Below are 22,265 nucleotides of genomic sequence, written 5' to 3'. Positions count from 1 at the left end.
CCTTTTGCTCACCTTTTCTGAGTCTTACAAAGACATCTCAAATCTCAAATTTCCACTGGTCTAATGTCCATTCTTTGCGTTCCTTGGCCTTGAGGCAACAGTTTGTTGTGATTTGGCGCTATATAAATAAAATTGAATTGAATTGAATTGAATTGAATTGAATTGAATTGAATTGAATTGAATTGAATTGAATTGAATTCTCTTCCTCTTCTTGTTCTTCCTTAAAAGTGGCTTCTTTGCAGCAATTTGACCATAAAGTCCAGTTTCACACGGTCTTCTCTGAACAGTTGATGTTGAGATGTGTGTGCTACTTGAACTCTGTGAAACATGTAGGTGGGCTCTTATCTGGGATGCTGTTAACTTGTGGTTTCTGAGGCTGGTAACTCTGATGAACTGATCCTGTGCAGCAGAGGGAACTCCTGGTCTTGGTCCTGATGAGACCCAGTTCCATCATGAAGTTTGATGGTCTTTGCGACCACACCTGAGGATACTTTATAAGTTCTTTTCAAATTTTTCAGATTAGCTGAACTTCATTTTTTAAAGTAATGATGGACTGTTGCTTTTCTTTACTTAGCTGAGTCGTTCTTGCCATGATATGGATTTGAACATTACTCAAATAGGGTTATTTACTGTATACAACTCTACCTCTTCACATCACAACTGATGGTCTCAAACACATTGAGGGGGCAAGATATTCAAGAACTCTTGATGAGGCGCAGCTGTTACTGAAAGCCATTCCAGGTGACTGCCTCATAAAGCTGATTGAGAAAATGCCAAAAGGGTGCAAAGCTGCCCTCTAAGCAAGAAGTGCCTACTTTGAAGAATCAAAAAATATAAAACATATTCTGGTTTGTTTGTTTGTTTACTAAATAATTCCATATGTATTTCTTCATAGTTTGGATAACTTAGTATTAATCTACAATGCAGACACTTTTTAAATAATGGAAAACCACTGAATTAGAAGGTGTGTCCACATTTTTGACGGGTACTATACTTGTCTGAGATTTTTAGTAGATGCATCTATGGTGTGAATTTGAACATTCTAATTCATATCCTTCCCAAGTTATGGCCAACATTAAAGTTTTAGTGGAACAGAAAACAAAGCCAACAGTAAGTATAGACAATACTTTGACTTTTTCTTTGAAACAGCCAAGCTAAAAATGTCACGTCTTTGCTTGCTGGTCTCCTATAAGTGAACGTGTAATGTAAGTGAGCAAGTACACACACACACACACACACACACAGATGAACAGGTGACGTACGGAGGGTTGTCACATTTCCGCTGTCTGAACTGGACTCCAGTACCACAGGTCCTGCTGCACATGCTCCACTGGCTCCATGGACTCCAGTCACCATCCACATGCTGAGGGATGGGAGTCTTACTGACACACTCACCTGCCCTGCACCACTGACACAAACACATTAATATTCTTTCACAAATACTTTATATTAGTTATTCAGGCAAGCTAATGCACATTAGAAGTGCCTAAACGATGTCCAGCTCTAAGTATTTATGAATTTTTTAGCTAAACAGTCCTACCTTGTCTGCTCCACACTCTGTTCCGTCCAGAGGAGGATCCAGTTTGGTCTTGCAGGATGCATCTCCCTCTACTAAACACCACAGGCCAGCACACATAAGGTGCTGACACACCCAGGCAGACACACAGAAGACAACACAAATCCTCACATAAATGTCAGTCTTAACATGGTACATTCAATGTTTCAATTCACTTACCATCAAACTCCTTAAAAAAAATTATTTTTTTCTTCTCTGTTGTCTTTTTACTCAATAAAAGAAGCTCAAAACTTTTTGTTGGCATTTCACAACAAAGGAAAGCAGTTATGCTAATTTCCAGATCAGTGAAATCATATGCATATATTTTATAGCATATGAGCATCTACCATATATGATAAAACAAATAATGGTGACACAAAGCATTAAAGGATCACTTCAAAGGCTTACCAAGAAAGTAAAGCATTACACTGCCTGACCCACATTTGTGAATATAACACCACAATTAATACAATTTACATATTATACAGAAAAAAAGGGATCTATCTCTGCCACAACCCTTTTTCAAATAAATTTCTACTTTTCCATGCAGTACAAATAAATAAAGTTCCAGAGTCTATAAGAGTAAACTCTGAGAGAGATAACAGACTGAGGTTCAGTTAAGGCTGGTAAATACTATTTCTAGGTTTCCCTATCAAATCACAGGCCTGAAGCTCAGAATGCTTCTATGCAATAGTCACTCTCAGGTGGAGCTGATGTCAGGCTACAATGGGTCATAGTACTGAAATCTTAAGCATTTCTACAACAAAAAACAAAGGATGAGCCATCACCCTACTAATTAATTTGTACAAGTAAATGTGGCTGTATCTAAAATTTTTATTTCATTAAATCATGTTCCTTAAGCCTGTGTTGTGACTGGTTTTCGTGTGTTTACTTCAGAATCTGTACTCTTGCACAGATTTCACCTCACTCCAGTCTTCCTCCGAGTGCACTGGTTCTCAAATTGGATCTCAAAGGGTACTTTGGAATACTTCAGGGAAACAAAATGTTTTCTTTATTGTTAATTTAGAAATTGTAGTTACAGTTTTTACTCCAATAAACCATGTGAAACACAAAACATTTTATTTGCAACTCAGAAAACTCAGTTCATTGGTACTACAGTGTTGTCACACATCCTGTCACATCCAAAGAAATGCTGTATGTACACAAAACACGGTTACAGCAGGATTTCGGCTTTCCAGTCCGTCTCCAAAAGTCACCAAAGTCACGAGAAAAAATCGATAGAGTTGTCGCTGGGAGGTGTCTGAAAAGTGACTAAATCTAGCGACAAAGTGGCTAAGTTGGCAACACTGGTGCTATCCTATATTATAACTTTTTATTATTATTATTATTTTATATAATGCAGGTGTTGCCTCATTTTTTTATACAACTAATTACAAAACAATCCGGTGTCACAATAACATGACACACAAATCATTTTTGCCACTCCAGGTGTGTTACTCCTCCTGTTGTACACCTGGGCACCTTTTCTCAGCTGCAGTCTGGACAGAGGTGCCCTGGAGTCTTATCCAACACATAGTAGCAGGATGCAAGATCCAAGCCGGACTGTGTATAATAAAAGGTACAACCAAGAACCAAGTGGCAGGAACATCTGTGCTACATATGGACTAGAAGTCCCCAAATCCAGAAGTGCGACACCATCAAAGGTGGTTGAGAACAACAGGGCTAATGTCCTGTGGGACTTCCTGTTCCAGTGGTTGACAATAAGCAAAAGACTGCAGTTGTGAAAGATGTGACAATCCCAGCAAACAGCAACATCAAAGAGAAAAGCGTCAGGGGTTAAAGGAACCACTAGAGCAGATGTGAAAGCTAATGTCCAAAATGTTCCCAGGGGTAATAGGACCATTGCGAGCTGTAACCCTGACATTGGAAAAGTGGCTCCAGCAGATTCCAGTCTCTGCCCAGAAGAGTACAGTCCTAGGAACAGCTAAGATACTGTCAGAACCCTCAAACTCCCAGGCCTCCAGCAGAGGACCCGAACTCGAGGAACACACCAATACCACGTCCCAGGGAGATTTTTATATACTGCTCAAAAACATTAAAGGAACACTTTTAATCAGAGTATAGCATCAAGTCAGTTAAACATCTGGGATATTGATCTGGTCAGTTAAGCAGCAGATGGGGTTGTTAATCAGTTTCAGCAGCTTTGATGCTAATGAAATTAACATCAGGTACATTAGAGGGGCATCAATGAGACAACCCCCAAAACAGGAATGTTTTTACAGGTGGAGGCCACTGATGTTTCTCCTCTTTTCTGATAGTTTTTTCACTCATTTTACACTTGGCGAGGGTCAGTGTCACTACTGGAAGCATGTGGTGATGCCTGGAGGTGGTTTTTGGAGCTTTGTTAGACCCTTACTTTTCATATTAAAATGTAATAAGGTGGTAAATTCCAAAGTTCTTAAATTTTTAAAAAATATATTCAGTTATTGTGTTTTTCATTCAATAATCCACCCCACCCACTCCCAAGCCTTTTTTTTATTCATCCACAAATCAAACACAAAACACAAGAAAATGAGTTGACTTGATTTTGATTAATATGTTTGATTTGTGAAAAACATGACATTACTCACTTCTTGTGTGATGAGTTTACTTGCTATAGTTCAATATGAAAGGCAAGCTGAACAACCAGAATCACACAATTCTTTTACACTCTGATTTCAACACTACAATATAAGGAACCAGTTAAAGTCCTGATCACTTTCCTGTTGTAATGGTATTTTTTGAGAGTCACATTTAGTTCATGAAACAAGATGAATGAAGATGACTTTCTGGCCAAACAAATGAGACAAACTAAATACATCCAGTCATCACAAGATAAGACATGGCACTCGTCCACCATACAGAGTGTTATTCTTTCTGCCACAGCAGTGTGTTAAGCTTTATATATAGATATGTAGATTTACGGATGTATGCAAACTACATCTCTAAAAAAACAGAACTGTGAACTTATCTTTCATAGAAGAATAGATGGTGTGTTACACTACAGACAAAGTGCTCCTTTCTTTAAATTGTTAGCTATAATTATTTGAGCTTGTGCTCTCCTGTGAAGCTTCTATGACCAATGCCAAGACAACTTTGATGTAAGAAATTTGGAGTGACTTGAGAACTTATTGCATTTGATCTAGTCTCTCGCTCCTTTCTTTGATCTAGCTCTCTGTTCATTATTTTCTCACTTTTCATATCCACAGTCTGGCTCCTGTTTTCTCTTAACAAGTATAAATGATATACAGGAAATTCTTTGGCGGAGTATATCGATATGTAGCTGCATGACTGCAAAGGATCTAGGCCAGAGGACATTTATAGATAGCACCATAAATGCACATTTGTAGACCCAAATTCTGAATGAAAATACTAGACCCAGTCTCAAAAATGTTGTCAGGAGAGGGCTTATCCAAACAGACTATTGAGTCTAACAGTGAACATTTAGACTATTTTAACCTCCTAACATCCACCTTAACACCACCAGAAATAAATGCTGAAATTAGGGTGAATTTCAGAAAATGGAAGGTATTACCTTTCAAATCAATCCTCTTACATTTCTTCTATGATTCTCGCTAGGGTACATCAAATAGGTAATATTATACAAGAAAATCACATACTAATATTTTGTTGGTCCGCCTTTAGCTTTGATGATGACATGCAATTGCTGTGGCATCAATTTCATAAGCTTATCTAATTTTCATTAATTTTTGCCACGATTTTGTATTGTGATGTGAGAGTCAACCACTAAAGTCCTCTTCTGCATGTCCCAAAGATTCTCAGTGGGCTTAAGGTCTGGACTCTGTGGTGACCAATCCATGGGTGACAATTATGTCTCTTGCTCAGTGAACCATTCTTTCACAATTTGAGCACAGTGAATCCTGGCATAGTCATCTTGGAATATGCTTGTGTCATCACAGAAGAAAACAAAAACATTAATGGAAAAAAATGGTTATTCAGTATATCCAGACAGTCAGCTGACCTTGTTTATATATATATATTAGGGGTGGGACTTTAACGCGTTAATTTCGATTAATTAATTACGGGGAAATTAACGCGTTAAAAATTTTAACGCATTTTAATCGCACTTTGCACCGTGGAACGTTTCTCAGTGCACGAGTTCCCGGCATACAGATTATATCGATGCACAATGTCCAAATTAGGGGCCGCATCGTTCGAAGGACCCGGCCCACGTCTTTCGTAGCCCACGAAGACCACAAAGGCCGGAAGTGAGCGGCTAGCCTTCATATCACCTGCCCTCACCTCAGGTAGCTCATGTCGCCTAGCAACCGTGAGTGTGAAGCACAGCTGTGTAACAGCAGCTGTTAAACGGAGAACAAACTTTTTCTCCTTTTTGTGGTTTAATTTTAAGTCTTTAATTCAAAATAAGTGTTAAAACAAGCATGACACATTTCAACATCAAGGAATACAGCTGAGAGAATGATTAATTTCCAACTATAACAAGTGAGACATTAATGATGAATAAAACTATCCAGTTATGATGCTTAACTTTAATTTCAGGAGTTTACTTATCACACTTATCCACCTTTCGTTGGTCTGTGTAGTAGACTGGTGGGAAAATAAACAAAATTTTGAAGTTTAAGCTTATGTATATTGATTCATTCATCAACTAAACTTAAATTAATATTTATCATGTCAAATATTGAAATGCGATTAAAATGCGATTAATTTCGATTAATTAATTACAAAGCTTGTAATTAATTCGATTAATTTTTTTAATCGAGTCCCACCCCTAATATATATATATATACATATATATATATATATATATATAAAACATTACTGAACCATAATAAGAAGGACTTTGATCTTTTGAGGCTTCTTCCTTCAGTTGCATCAAAATCACTTTGGATTTGACCTCATATTGAGAGTTGCAGTAAAGAGCTACCAAATACAATTTCAACGCTTATTATTATTAAACAGTTAATGCAATGCTTTTGCTAAACTGCCTGAATTAAAGCTGAAGGTCTGCACTTCAATCACATCTTGACTGTTTGTTTTAAAATCTACTGTGATGGTGTACAGTAGCCAAATTACAAAAAATAAAATAAAATAAAAATGTGTGATTGTCCAAAAATCTACTGAACTGACTGCAAGTACCAGTCCTTTTACATATTGTAATCTTTTTTTATATCTCAGCAGCTGTGGCCCTCCCATTCTTTAGAGTATTTCTTATCTTACATCTTCTCACACCTTCTGGTTTCTGTGTTACAGAAGACAGGTTAAATATATGGAGTGCAATCAAAAAGTTAAAGAATTTAACCCATACATAGCAAACACTATTGCCTGCTATCCTCTTCAGTGTTGTCTTCCTGTGCCCCTCTGGACCACTTCCTGTGCTGCTTTTCTTTTTAGATCACTCCCTGGAAACTGAGTTTTGTCAGCTTACAAATGTCCATCTGCAATTTCACCATAGACCTGACATCTGTAAACATCAACTTCAAACTGACTCAGTGTTCATGTCAAGGATAATCACTAATGATGAGAGCTGGGTCTCCTGATATAACTCACAGTCAAAGTAGCGTTTTCAATGGAAGAGTATGCACTATCCAAGCACAAAGAAAGCTCCTCGGGTTAATTTAAACTTAAGGGGCTGTGCACCAGAAACTAGTCTACCGCAACTTACCTGAACTGTGTCACGTCCCATTGTGTCTTGCAGTGCATTAAAAAGGCTTAAGTTTTTTTGGCCGCATCATCAATTCAGTTCAGTTTCAATTTTATTTTATATAGCACCAAATCACACCATCAAATCGCTCAAGCCATCATTGATTTATCCTCATCACCAAAACTGGAAGGATGGGATAAGGTGTGTTGTTGTCATTTTGATAGCAGTCAGAATTGGACTTTCAGGAAAACGGAAAACAGCAATCTCTAAACTATTTTGGTAATTATGGGCAGATTATCACACATAAAGTAAAAGCTGCCTGATATGTCAAAAATTAGATATAAGAACAATGGGATTGTACCTCCATTTCATTGCAGAAAGTTGCATTGGTTCCAAAAAGGATCTGGCACTGCTCGTCTACACTGTAGTGCATGCCGGGCAGCTTGGGAGGCAGCCGGACCTGATAACGCCTCCTGAGGTCTGTGTGAAGTAGGCAGGCACTAGTTTTGGATCTGTTTGAAAGAAAAAAGGGAAAGTGCACTTAAGCGTGAATAGTTTTACTTTCAAGAGTTTTCTTTTCATTGTTCCATCTGAATCCAAGAGACCTGGCATTTACAGCAGGGATATTTATATAGTATTAGTTTTTATTTTGAGAACAGATGTAGGTGAACATTGATGGTGAAAAAAATTTTAAAAAAAAAGAAAAGAAAAGACTCTTGGCTGTATGAGCTCAATCTTTTGTATATCTGAATATGAAGATGAAATATTTAAAGTGCCAAAAACTGTACTTCCTCTAATGACCACTTGAGCTGGCTCCTATAGCGAGTCAATATCCATAAACCCCCATTTAAAAATGGCCAGCTTTGTATATATAACCAGGTACAAACAATGATTTTGGTCTCTATATCTATTTTCCTCTTTCATATCAACTATACTGTTTGCAATTTATTTTTTTTTTTTTAATAAGTCATCTGTTTGGATTTTGTCAGTGCTTAAAATTAGGATCATGAATGGCAGGTGTGTTGACACAGATAGCTGTAGCTCGCTTTCCACTAAATGGAGTCATTGAACTGGCTGTCTTGGCCATCTTTGTGGTGCGCATTATTAATTGAATTATCACTAAACTGAATCTCATTAAATATAGTTTGCTGTGTGCTCATCCATGAAGTTTGTGCTCCAATTAGTGAAATTCAATTATTTACTGTTATGTTATTTAGCAGTAATTGGCAGGTGTCTGAGTGGTAAACCATATAGTTTATGGATGCAGCTTATTAATCAAGGTTGCTAGCATTAATTAATAACTTAATACTAGCCCCTGAATGAATCTGAATTTAGAAACAGGAAATTAGAGGACATCCAGGCCTTTACGTCTTCAAGACATTCCTGCAGTTTCACTAATTGATGTGTGTCATCTGGCTGCATGGATAGATAAAGCTGGGTGTCATCTGCATAACAGTGAAAATATGTTGGGACGTAGCGATTATAACTTTGGCCAAAACAGAGACAAATAAACCTGCAAACAGAATTAGTCAGTCTGCAGCAAACATGTGTAACTGCACCATGACTGGATGAGTGCTTCAAAGAATTATTCTGTTTTTAAGATTTCTTTTCAGTATCAAAGTGAAGCCAGCGATAAATCAGCACCCACCTATGCACAGTAGAAAATACAGCTGTAAACTTCACTCCTTTAAGTGTCAGCAAATCCTCAAGACAGAAGCTATTCATGTGTAGCACAGATCAACTGTTTCATAGTGATTTTTTTGATTTATTCATAAAACAATACAAAGGCAAATGTTTTACTTTGAACTCCATTTAATGCTTTAATCCTACTTAGCAGAATTATATTCATAAATAAACTAATAGATTAGATTAGATTAGATTAGAAATGCAAATGGTTGTTTATGTTTTTGAACTTTCAATATGACCCCAACTCTGCATTTGGAAACTGTATGGAAAGAATTCATTTTGTTTTTGTCAAACATTCACTGCGTTCTGATGTTATGAGTTTATTGGATTTTGGAGTTTATGTTTTTCTTTATGTTTCTCGCTGTTATGGTCTCATGATGTTCATGTGTGTCCTTAGTATTGCACACATTTAGCACATAATGCTGCTGTCTTCTGAACAGTTGGTTGTTCAATACAATTTTTTAAAAGGTATCTTTTGTTGAGTATTTATTGCACAATAGTTGCTCTTGCACCTTGACTCTTGCACCTGACATATATATATATATATATATATATATATATATATATATATATATATATATATATATATATATATATATATATATATATATATATATATATATATATATATTCATACTTTTATGAATAAACTAAAATTGCTACTAAAACTAATGAAAACTAAACCGAAGCTGAGCATTAAACAAAAAAATTAAAAATGAGAAAAACCACTCCAAAAACTAATGAAAATTAACTGAATTAGAGAACAAAGTTAGAAAGAAATAAAACTAAACTATATGTCATGTCGGACAGTGTGACAGCAGAATAGGACCCCAAAGCAGGACTCCATAGACAGACATGAATTAAAATGTCTTTTACTGTCGAGACCAAAAACAAAAGGGCATAATTCTTCCTGGCCGAAACAAGGCTTATAATTCTGAACATAGAATTTTCTTGGCAAGACGTGGAATAAACAGACACACCACGACACAGGAAACAGATGACGAAAACTAACATGATGATAATTACACACTAGGTAGGTAGGTAATGAGACAATAGGGAACAGCTAGAAGGGAAACACAGGTAACAAAACTAAACCCAAAGCACAAAGACCAAGACATACCAAAATAAAACAGGAACTGGAAACACAGACACAGACTAAGACACATAAACCTGCACAATGTCAGAGGGAGTAAAGTGAAAAGCTGAGAAACATTACAGTTATTTTAATTGAGGAACTTCTCTCTACAGCCGCAAACTGAAAAACATACTGTATGTAATGGGTCAAGTGAGGGATCTTTTTTTTTTTGTACCAGGCTATATACATTATTTAAAAGTAGAAGTTGTGCATTTTAACATTGGGACTGACCTATGTAGTCATTTGAGGAACTTCATTTTTCATACTTTCATTTTTGGCTTGATTTTTCACACACTTTACTTTGGTAAAGATTTGTTATGTAGCTCTACAACAGTAGGGTGTAAACTGAGAAGGGAGTCTTTCCAACTTCTGTTTCTTACCTGAGGAAATTCTCTAGGTCGGTGCGGCTGCAGGATGACCAGGATAGGTCACTGGGGTTTCTTCCTTTCACCCATTCGCCAGACATTATATGGGAGTAGCCAGTGCAGGTGGTATGGTCGTCATCGTGGCTCATTCCCATGCTGAGAAGACAGAGTAGTATACATAGAGTAGTAGTAGATCAGGCAGTCCAACATCATTCTTCAAACACCCCAATTTTTGTACTAGATCACATAGAACCTGAAGTATTTTTATCTGATGTACTCAGCATGTTAAAAGTCACATTTAGTCCTCAGTTACAAACACATTTGGGAGCTAAAACAATCCTTTTCACAGTGACAGAGCTAAGTTGACAGTTATCGTCAAGTGTGACTGAGAAATGTTTTTAGTCTCCCCCAGTCACATTTCACTCATTACACTAGACTGACACATTTTTTCCTATATGTTGTATGTTTTTTATGGTTCTTATTTGGTATACGTGATCTGGTGTACAGACTGAGGTGGCACACAAAAAACACCGGAGAAAGAAGTCTGTGGACACGTTTAGAACAAAACAGAACAACTGGCTGCAGAAAAGGGTGAAAGGTCTAAATATATAAATAACTGAATATCTTGTAGGTGCTTTAAGCAGCACTCTGACATCGATTTGGTCAATTTGATTTAACCAGCTTCATCAGTCTTTATGCAAATTTTCCTCATTTACAAGTTATTTGAGAACATAACTTGAACATAACTTGACATTAACCTAACAATTAAGGACTTGCATTAACTGTTCATTTCAAGTATTCTCACAGCATACAGTGCAGTGGAAAAGTATTTGGCCCTTCCATTGTTTGTTTTTTTGGGGGGTTTTTGTTGCATATTTGTCACACTTACATATTTCAGATCATCAAAAATGTTTTAACATTAGACAAACATAAATATAAAATGCAGTTTTAAAACAATGATTTCATTTATTAAGGGAAAAAAGCTACCCAAACCTTCCTGGCTATATGTGAAAAAGAAACCGGTTATTAGATTTAAGGGGCAATTACTTGTTCACACAGAGCTCAAAATGCCCGACTGACATCCCGAAATATGTACAAAAGCCATTGTGATAAAGCTTTAAGTCATAGATCAAACCATGAAATTCTCCGTACTGCCTTCTATAAAGAACTGGATGAACCCAGAATCTCAGTTTCTTCCTTTTCTTGTTTAGAAACATAGATAGGACAGACAGGACAATATATTGAAAAAAATATATTTTAATGAGCCAAGAAAAAATGTGTACACCTTGTTTTAAAAAGGTATTTTCAAATAAATTAAGATTTTTGCATTTGTTTTCCTCCCTGCCTGTTAGATTGTGTGAGTCCTCCTCTGGTCTTTGTTGTGTCCTCGTCTTTGGTTCCCCTCATACTGTGTGTTTCCTCACTGTGTTTTTCCATGATGCGCACTAAAAGGACTTTGATTGCGTTTAAAGTTGTCTAATGATTTTAATTGTTTTTACAATTGTTTTAATATTTGTGATTTTACTGAGGAGCTTTCTGGTTTTAAAAACGTGCAATCAGGTGTCACAGCACACGCTGATAGTGGAACTGGTTTTAAGCTCTTTCAGAAGACTAAGGAGAGGAAAAGTCCAGGTACTGATGGCATCTGACACCTTGTTCTTATAAACTGTGCCCTGCAGCTGGCAGACATCTTGTTTTTTTTTTTTTAACATGTCTCTCCAGACCCATCCTCTGTCATTGCTCCTGTCCCCAAAAGCAAGGTCGTTCAGTCTCTGAATGACTTTAGGTCTGTTGCCCTTAATTCATTAGCAATGAAGTCATTCGAATAGATTGTTAAGTCCTTTTACCTGCAACAGGAACCCTTTTAAATATGATTAAAGACATCTGGACAGTAACAAAAAAAAAAAAGCTTTGGCAAGATTATATTTTATTGATTTCTCATCTGCTTTTAATTGTATTGTATTGTTATTTTGTCCCTCCTCGGCATAGACGACCCAGATCACGTGCGAGTGGTCAGTGATTTCACTGATGTGAGATAAATGTTTCTAAAACAAAGGAGATGGTTATTGATTTTAGAAAACACAGCGCAGTCACCTTGCCTGTGGTTATTTCTGCTGAAGACGTCGAAGCCGTGAACCACTATAAACACCTGGGAATGATCCTTGACAACAGGCTGACTTTGAAGCCCACATAGATTTACTTTGTAAAAAGGCTCATCAGAGGATGCATTTTCATCAGAAGCTCCACGGTTTTAATGTGGACTCTACTTTTAGGAGAATGTTTTACTCTTGAGTCTGTACTTACGTTTAACCTAATCTGCTGGTTTAGATTTAGCATGTAAGAGCAGGAACAAACTGCTGGGAATTGTGTGCTGAAAAACTGCTGGCATAGGCGCCCGGGTGGCTTAGTGGTGAAGCTGGTGACCCACAGCGGTGCAGGTTTGTGTCCTGGCCTGTCACCAGTTTGCCCGCGTATCTTTCCACTATGAATAAAGCTGCTGTGGCCAAAAAAAAATTGCTAGCATAGCCCTAAGCAGCTTCACAGATTTGCATAGGTTTTTAATCGATTTATTGTGATTTTATGTATGTTATCATCTTGTACTTGTTTGTTTTATGTTTCATGTTTTTTACTACTGGCTGTGGAACAAATTTCCCTTAGGGGACAATAAAGATCTGTGAACTGAATTGATGTAGTTTCATAGTTAGTGTCACGGGTCGGGGCGGGCCGTGTGGTTGGTGGGAGTGTTTTTGTCTTCCAGGTGATCCACTGGGGCAGGCAGCTGTTTCCTGTTGCTCATCAAGGTCGGGAGTATTTAGGAGGGGCTGAGACGTTCTACCCCACCTGTGGTAAACCTAGCAGCTTGTGTCAAGGAATTACAGTCTTATGTTCTTGTTATTCACTCTGTTGATCCTGTAGCTCATCATCTCCATTAAATTGCATCACCTTCCCTCAGAGCGGCGATTCCAGCCTCCACCACTCCGGAAACCAGCTACTCAACCACCTGCTCCCCTGCTTCATCTGCTTCCGCCTGCCTGCCCCTCGGACCACCTCGGCCCCGACTCACTCCACCAGCCACATCCCCGACCAGACCGTAAAACCTGAGTTCAGAGTCAGCCACCTTACCTTCCCCCCCTGACCATCACCTTTTTTAGTTAGTTAATACCTGTCTGACCCTGTTCGCTTTCTCATTTCAGATTCTCCGTGCTCTCCAGAAAATTTGCACTCTCACCTGTTTTCCCTGTTTACATTTATTTTTGGAATAAAAACTCTGTTTTCTGTGAACTGTTGCCTCTGCGTCTGGGTCCGTTTTCTGTCGGCCACCATGACAGTTAGTTTATCTCTGGCTCTATGTTCAGCACTTTGGTCAGTGATTACTGTTTTTAAAGTGCTTTATAAATAAAGTTAAGTTGGCTTGGCTGGCTCCTGTCCAGTCCTGTGTATAATTAGTGTACATTTTCCCTGTGAGATCCAGCAATAAAGTTGCATTAAGTTGAATCCTGCCTTCTGAATCCTGCATTTGGGATTACTACAAAAGACGACTACAGGCTTTTTTCTGTGGATATATTTTTTCCACTCCACTGCTCCAATGATTCCTGGAACCAATCTTGCTGGCTTACTTGGTATCTCAGTTGAGGAAAATCTCCAGTATGAACTGTTTGGCATGGGCAGCCCAGTTAAGGGGCGTGATTCAGCCTCTCTCCTCCAGTCCATAGCCACATCACTTCACCCAACAACTCTCCATCGCCCTACAACTCGTTGCCGTTTTGCCGACACAGTGAACTCTGCACAGCCCCAGCCTGGTGATCCTGTGTGCCCTGTGTGGCTTCAGCTCACTCTAGCGGCTCTGCAATGAGCCATTAAACAGATCCACCTCTGTAAGTAAAACTGTTTTGTTGCATGGAGCTCATCCTCTGCCAGAACCGGGCATCTCTGAGACTGTTTTGTTTTTGAACCAATTAAAAGGGACATTTCAGGTTGTGTTTCTAAGAATTTAAACACGTGAGTTCAGTTTCTGAACCAGCTAATAATGAGATTCCATATTGTGTTTCTGAACCAGTAAAAGAAGACTTTTCATGTTTCTGCACTGGGGTCCTACTCCTCCCTGCCAAACAGTGATCCATGACACAGACACCCACAAAATGACTACACATAGCCACTGTCTCTGGAAGCTAGTTTGACTAACTGTGGTCATAAGATGGTATTTTACAGGATGGATGTAAAGTTTTAAGGATTTTCATTTTAGTAATTAAAAAAAATTCCCCACTTGCCCTGTGGGCGGTCTTTGTCCTCCTCCAAAACGGGAGTCCTCTACCAGAGACTTGAAATCTTCAGGATCCTGCGCAGTATCTTAGCTGTTCCCAGGACTGTACTCTTCTGGAGAAAGATCTCGGATGTCGTTCCTGGAATCTATTGGGACCACTCTCCCAGTTTGCGGGTCACTGCCCCCAGTGTTCCAATTACTACAGAGACCAGTGTTACCTTCACCTTCCAAAACCTCTCTAGCTCTTCTCTTAGCCTTTGGTATTTATCGAGCTTCTTGTGTTCCTTCTTCTGGATGTTGCCATCACTTGGTATTGCTACATCTATCACTACGACTTACTTCCTCTGCTTGTTCACTACTATGTCTTGTTGGTTAGCCATTACCAGCTCTGTCATTCTCTATCACCCTTGGGGGCCTATACCATTTTGACTTCAGGACTTCCAGGTCATACTCCGCACAGATGTTCCTGTATACTATACCAGCCACTTGGTTTTAGCACTTCTACCTGCTAGTATCTTGCACCCTGCTGTTACAAGCTGGATTGTCTCAGGGACATCTCTGCACAGCCTGCACCTGGGGTCTTGCCTTGTGTGGTAGCCTCTTGTCAATCTTGTGCTTAGCACTTCTTCCTGTGCTGCCATGATTAGCACCTCTGTGCTGTCTTTCAGCCCAGCTTTGTCCAGCCATTGGTAGGACTTTTTGATATCAGCTACTTCTTCTATCTGTGCAGGGGCCTATCCTTCCATGATGGTTCCTATTCTTGCTCATCTTCTTTCTCAGGTTTCTGCTGCCTGTGGTATTCACTAAGCATGTGATTATTTGTGGTCAACTTCCTGATGTAGCCATGGACCTTTGTTGTTTCACCTAGCATAGTGGTTCTGATACTCAGCAGTCCCTGTTAAGGAGCTTTCCTGTCTAGATGTCAGTGGCTTCTATCTTCTCCTTTGACCAGCTGGGTATCTGACAGCTGGCAGGGCATAGGTGCTGATTATGTAGATATTTTTCTTCCCATTCAGCTGACTCCTAAGGACCTGCCTTAGTCTCTGCGGGTCTTAGGTAGGGTTTGTCTGCAGTGCTGCATTCACATCTTCTAGTAGACTTTCAGAGGGTACTTCGTGTAGTGAAGGGTGTTCGCGTTTCCATGATCTTATTTTTCAGGTCAGCTGTTTTGGCATTCAACGTACCCGTTGTTCTTGGGGTTTGGTACCCAATCTCGGAATGTGGGGATGATGAAATTGCCCCCCCTGACCTGACATGCTGGCTCCCCCTTGTGGTAGAATTTGTGTTGCACCTCATCAATCTCTAGTTGCGATAGCAGTTGCTTCTTGCTGATGTTGGAACACTAAGCTAATAGATGTTTTGATGTCTCGTGTCCACTTGTGCTGTATTCTTGTTCCAGTAGCCCTGGTTCCTCAACATCTGACATGAACCTTGCTAATCTGGGCAACATCTGAGCCAGTATGACTTCAGTAATATCATTTGCTCATATTCTGAGGTAGGCTTGGGTACCATGACTGGGGGGATTCTAGCCTTGGGATGCAAGCCCTGGATGGAATTCGATAATGTCACCACTATACTATCCAGTTATATAACTTTATTGATCCCAGAGGGAAATTTATATGTCTGACATAGCTCATCTGCTATTTGTATGAATACTGAAAAGCCTGATGGCTGTGGGTATAAATGATTTTTCTGTATCTCTCCAATTTAAAACAGAGGAGTCTTCCAGTACTGATTTTTTTTTTTTTTGTACCATAAACATGTTATAAAGTGGGTGATCAGAGTTTCATGATGGCTTCCAGTCAGCTGGGAGGAGAGCGAAACATGACTGAAGTGTCCTGAAATTATGAAGAGTGCCTCTGGATGTTTAGTCTGTATCCTAGCAACAGTTTGATGATGAAATAATGGGTCAGAGAGCCATTTCAGCTTCTAAGGATAGAGATCGCTTCTTCTTTGCTAGGTTTTAACAGATGTGTGAAAGCACTAATGTGTGATACAGGAAGTGAGATTATGTCCAAAGTTAAGGACTGCTCAGCAAGTGAAGTTTCATAAACTGGAAATTTAAATATTGCATGCAATGTCCTGATGTGTTCATGAACTTTTCTGCTTATTTCATATTGTTGCACAGGACAGTGCAAATTAAACTGGGTAGTTTGCAATATTGTGGTACAGTTTAAGGTGATGGACTGACCAGGATTTTAAGAGCAGCCACGATGGCTCCCGTAACATCTGCTTATATATTTTAGAATGAAATTGGCTAAGTCAACAAAATGCAGTAAACTTCCCAACAGTATTTATACTGTACACTCAGTTCTGTTTTAACCCAAAAACATTGTAAATGGACTGGTTCTTATAGAGTGCTTTTCTATTCTTGAGCACTCAAAGTGCTGTATACAACAGGTCTCATTCACCCATTCACACACACATTCATACAAGCACTTTCTATGCTAAGTGACTGACACAAAATGTATACACAAAGTACATTTTGTATACACCAGTGCACTGTGTTAAATCCCCTTCAAGCAGTGGCTTATCCTACAGTAATGCACATGCAATATATGGATGGAGAAGAGTCAGAGCTTGAGGAGGAGCTCTGACAAGAATGTTCTCTTATTCATCTGTGCACGCACAGAGGCACAAAACAGAGAGCAACAGAGGAAAGAATGTGTGCTGAAATGGGGAAGACTTTACTTGGGCAAAGTTACTGTGTTTCCAACCAAAGCTGCGACCTACATTTGCAAATTAAAGACAACAACCAAGTCTTCACTCCAGGCACAGACTCAGAAACTAATAAAATACAAGTGCAGACTTCTTTTCCCAACCTGAAATTAAAGCAATACATAATTAGATTTCAGAATTTAAACATATCCTCTTCCACTGCAGAGGATAGTGTACAGCCTTCAAAGCAGAGGGACTGGAACAGTGTCTAAGAGCTGTATAACTTTAGTATTCACATATGTATATTTCTTTAAAATAGTATGTAAAGCAAAAGAGATCCACTAAATTCCACTATATCCATGTTAATACTCACTACCATACAATATTTGTGCAAAAGCCTGCCTTATATTTTCATTCCTAACCCGATGGCTTTGGTTTGATTTTGAACAGTGCATATTTTTCAGCAGGATCATTTATCGACCATGAAATTTGCAATGACAAACTACTAGCTCTCGATAACATCAAATACAACTAAATGAACAGGGTTCAGTGCCACATGACTTTCTCAGATGGTCAGTGTAGCAGCAATGACACGAATGGTACTACCAAACCAGTCCAGTCAATGAGTTATTATGGTTAAAACAAAATTCTGTGTGCAGCTTTTGGTTTTTTTACTTCTATTTGCTGCTGAATTATTTTACAATAGGTCTCCAACAGTGTTTAAGTGCAGGAAAACATGTTTTACTATGTTTTATGTGTAATATTTATCTGTATTTAACTTCATTCACATCTGTATATGCATCTCCAGTGTGTACATTTATGCTGTGTATAGGGATGTGAAATTATCACATTACTGTCATGGCCTAAAGAATTCGTGATAATATTGAACTATAAGTTTAGTTTAAATTTAAGTGTAAGTACACAGGTTATGTTTTTGATGTGTAATAACTAGGGTGACCTAATTCATGTGGGCTTTTCTATCCCATATAATCAGTAATGAGTAGCAATTAAACACAATAACATTAAAAAATCCATGCAGTACAAGTCTAAGCTTAGAGTTTACACAAGCACCTTAGCACTTTGATAGCTTCACAACACACAAGAAAATAACTCATTTTAGTGTATCTAGATGAGTCTGTGTGTGTGCTTATGCAACGCCACTGCCCTGTTGTGCATGTTCACGGACAGCAGTGAGGTACAGTATGTGCCAGCTCATTACCTTTCTTGGCCCCAAAGCTTGAATAGAGCTGCTCTCTGAAAACAGCAATAACATCTGTGGTGCCTGGAACAGTCACAAAGTTACTCCAGTCTTTAGCTTTCTGTGACACTGCTGTCAATGAAGAGTTTATGTGCAGGTGGCACATTTAACTGTAGCTTTCTCAGCCATCGTAGAGCTAATCAAAGTGAAGAAATATTCACATCCATGTAACTTATTTTGACCTTTTATAATATCTTCATGTGCCAAATCCTTCATGCAGATTTCTCATTAAACCTGCAACGCAGTGCAGAACTTTTACCTACACCTCAGGCAGGGAGGACCAAGTACACAAACACTAGCTGTTTAATAAATGTCCAATGCAGTCAGCCCAAACATTAACCAGTCCTTAAACTGCTAGCTCCCTGGTACTCTGTAAAATAGGATTGCTAATATTCTAGTGCTAGCATTGCCAGCAAGTGCTTCTAAATGCATATTCCATCAGGGTGCCGAAACAAAACAGATTATTTATAATCCTGTTATAGCATCTGAAACCAACCATTTACTGTTGTGTACTTAAAGTTAGAAAGAACAAATGTGGAAAATATCCCAACCAGTTCTCTTGAAATTGTCTGCAGTTTGTGTGAAAATGGCTACTGTTATTGCATCTGTAATCTTTTTTTTTATGTGGAGTATCAAATATTTTCCTTGGTCACTTCCTGGAGTTTTTTCACCATTGGCTCCACCATACTGTAAATGCCATCCCTTTCCATCACTACAACCTCTTAAGCCCTGGCAGACCAGTTATTGCAGGTTGAAGTAAAACTCATTGCTACTAGTTTGCCAGTGAAAAGAATTAACCGTGTGCATGCTGTAGAACTCCAAAATTCTTATTTATTCCCTCTAATAGTATATGATGTTTCACGCACACTCTTCAACAGACAATGAAACACTGGGCAGCACCATGACCTGTGATCTATACTCTTAATACTTTGGCTCTTAAAAGTCTCAATGAAAAAATATACATTTGTCCTTTTTTATCATTCCTTGTATTCCTATGCCATAAATTTAATTTTTCCATGTATAGTGTCATTCATCCATGTAATTTCAGCTGTAGGTCATATTATATTTAGTATATCTACTGCATCTAACAATATAGCAGCCTTTTTCGGCTGACACTGATTAACAACCCCCTGCTGATACATAAATGACCAGATGCTATACTCTGATTAAAAATGTTTTTGATGAGTGTATAAACTTCTCTTGTTGAATAAATTTAATCTGTAAGGACTTTTTTTATTTAATACATCAGAGAGAGCAGGACTATAAATATAGGTAAAAAGGCACAATTCAATAGATTCTTAAAGAGATATTTAATTTGTGACCATTCTAATTTTGATATCCCATTTATGGAAAGGTCAATAATGGAACAGGGATGTTCTGTTGGTAACCCATTTTTATTTTGAAATAACAGCTGACTATTATTCTCATTTATTTTATTTGTCATTGTCATTACCTATTTATTCTTATCTTAGATGAATGATTATATAATATTCCCTAACCCTTATGAAAACTGCTATACCAAAAAGGTCTCTTGTGTACACCACATACGGACACATGAGTTGTTGAGAATGTGGTAAAGGGTTTAAAATCTGAGCGTATCACTGTACACGTATTATGGTCATTGAACATATCACCCCCGTTTCATAATCACATTACATAAAATAATTACTCATATTTTCTGTAGCTCTAAATGAGTAGTCTTTGTGACTGAAGCTCCTGCCATCTCTGCCACAAGTTGAAGCCACATAGAACTTTTCCTCTTTTCCACTTTGAGAGAAAATTAGAATCAGTATTTGTTTTGTTTTTTAACAAAGAACAATGTAAATGGCTATTAACTGCTTTGTGCTCGAGGGTGCACCATCCCCTGACTCCATCGTGCTGCTGGGAGACTTCAACGCTCACGTGGCAATGACAGTAAAACCTGGAGGGGCGTGATTGGGAGGAATGGCCTGCCTGATCTGAACCCAAATGGTGTTTTGTTATTGGACTTCTGTGCAAACCACAGTTTGTCTATAATGAACACCATGTTCGAACATAAGGATGTCCCTAAGTGCATGTGGCACCAAGACACCCTAGGTCGCAGGTCAATGATCGATTTTGTGATTGTATCATCAGATCTGCAGCCGTATGTTCTGGACACTCAGGTGAAGAGAGGAGCTGAGCCATCAACTGATCATCACCTGGTGGTGAGTTGGATCAGGTGGCAGGGGAGGATGCTGGATAGACCCGGCACACCGAAACGTATTGTGAGGGCACGCTGGGAATGCCTGGCAGAAGCCCCAGTCCCCAGAGATCTTCAACTTCGGGCATCTGACCAGGATGCCTCTTGAGTGAGGTTTCTGGGTATGTCCTACTGGGAGGAGGCCCTGAGGCAGACCCAGGACACACTGGAGAGATTATAGCTCTTGGCTGGCCAGGGAATGCCTTAAGGTCCCCCCAGATGAGCTGGTGGAGATGGCTTGGGAGTGGGAGGTCTGGGCTTCTCTGCTTAGGCAGCTGTCCCCCATGACCCGGCCCCAGATAAGTGGAAGAACATGAATGGATGGATGGATGGATAGCTGGCTGGTGGGCTGGCTAACTCAGGTGGTAAAGCGGGTTGGTAGATCGATCCCCTGGCTTCTATAATATATGTGTCAAAGTATCCTTTGGCAAGATACTGAACCTTGAGTTGACCCTGATGCATTCACTGGAGTGTGAGTGTGTGTGAGAATGTTAAGTAAAAGTGCTTAGATATAGATAAAGCACTGTATGTGAACTGAGTGCTCAAAATTGAGTAGAAAGGCATTATATAGGTACCAGTCCATTTACAGCATTTTTAAAACAGCAGCAAGATAATGACAGGATGCATTCATTAAATATAGTTGTTTAAAACTTTCCCACAACCTACTTGTGTCCCAACTCATGAGCAATGGTGAAAGCCAAATTGAGACCATTGTCCTCAGCTAACACACACTTCCTCTTGGCACTGCAGACACCACCTAGATAAGCAATACCTGTAACACAGTAATATGAGATGACAGTGAGTTTTCCAAGTAACAGTTATGATAGTGTTTTAATGCTTGACACTAACTGAGCAGTCAGTGCCATAGAGTTTATCAATGACAGTTTAAAAACACAGACTCAGAGAACCAAGGTTCATATGTGACATGCCTAAAGAAACATTCCAATCAACTTGTGGTAAAGGGCTAACCTGCCAGAGCTAAGCTGAAGCTGGTGTTGACTTTGTGCACTTGCTCCATTACAGCTTCTCTCCTCTGCTCTCTGTTTTGTTTCAATCTGCTTTGAAGCAGCAAAAGACACACACACACACACACACACTAATTTGGACTAATTTATACAGTACCAGTCAAAAGTTTGGACACACTCACCTATTCATATAAATGTCCAAACTTTTCTTCTTTGTGTTTTTGGCCACAGCAACTTTCACTGATAGTGGAGGGAGACAGGAAACAGGGAGAAGATACAGGGGAAAACACACAGACAGACTGGTGAAGGGCCAGGACTCGAACCCACGCCGCCCGCACTGCAACGCAGCGTATGTATGTGGTCGCCAAGTCCACCACTTAGCTACCCCTAGGCACCCAAATGTCCCAACTTTTGACTGGTACTGTACATTCATCGATCTACCTACAGAGCCAAGGTGAGGGGGTTAGACCAAGAGTTATTTCAAAGATTCTTGAGAAGAAATCCAGGAATCAAATTATCCCAGCCACTCTGGCAG

At 39.0% G+C, this 22,265-nt stretch overlaps 1 protein-coding gene across 1 annotated transcript in view; it reads right to left on the bottom strand.

Annotated features, from left to right (window-relative positions):
* Window positions 1-22,265, bottom strand: part of adamts17 (ADAM metallopeptidase with thrombospondin type 1 motif, 17) — a 182,014-nt gene that overhangs the window by 71,289 nt on the left and 88,460 nt on the right. The window contains exons 8-12 of the mRNA XM_030724178.1: window positions 21,432-21,537; window positions 10,383-10,523; window positions 7,543-7,693; window positions 1,541-1,642; window positions 1,263-1,408 (exon numbers count right to left, since the gene is read on the bottom strand). Of these exons, the coding sequence (XP_030580038.1) occupies window positions 1,263-1,408; window positions 1,541-1,642; window positions 7,543-7,693; window positions 10,383-10,523; window positions 21,432-21,537 (646 nt within the window). The remainder of the gene's footprint in view (window positions 1-1,262; window positions 1,409-1,540; window positions 1,643-7,542; window positions 7,694-10,382; window positions 10,524-21,431; window positions 21,538-22,265) is intronic.

Source organism: Archocentrus centrarchus, unplaced genomic scaffold, assembly GCF_007364275.1.
Source record: "Archocentrus centrarchus isolate MPI-CPG fArcCen1 unplaced genomic scaffold, fArcCen1 scaffold_32_ctg1, whole genome shotgun sequence".
Classification (NCBI taxonomy): Eukaryota; Metazoa; Chordata; class Actinopteri; order Cichliformes; family Cichlidae; genus Archocentrus; species Archocentrus centrarchus.
This window is presented reverse-complemented; position numbering and strand designations above follow the sequence as displayed.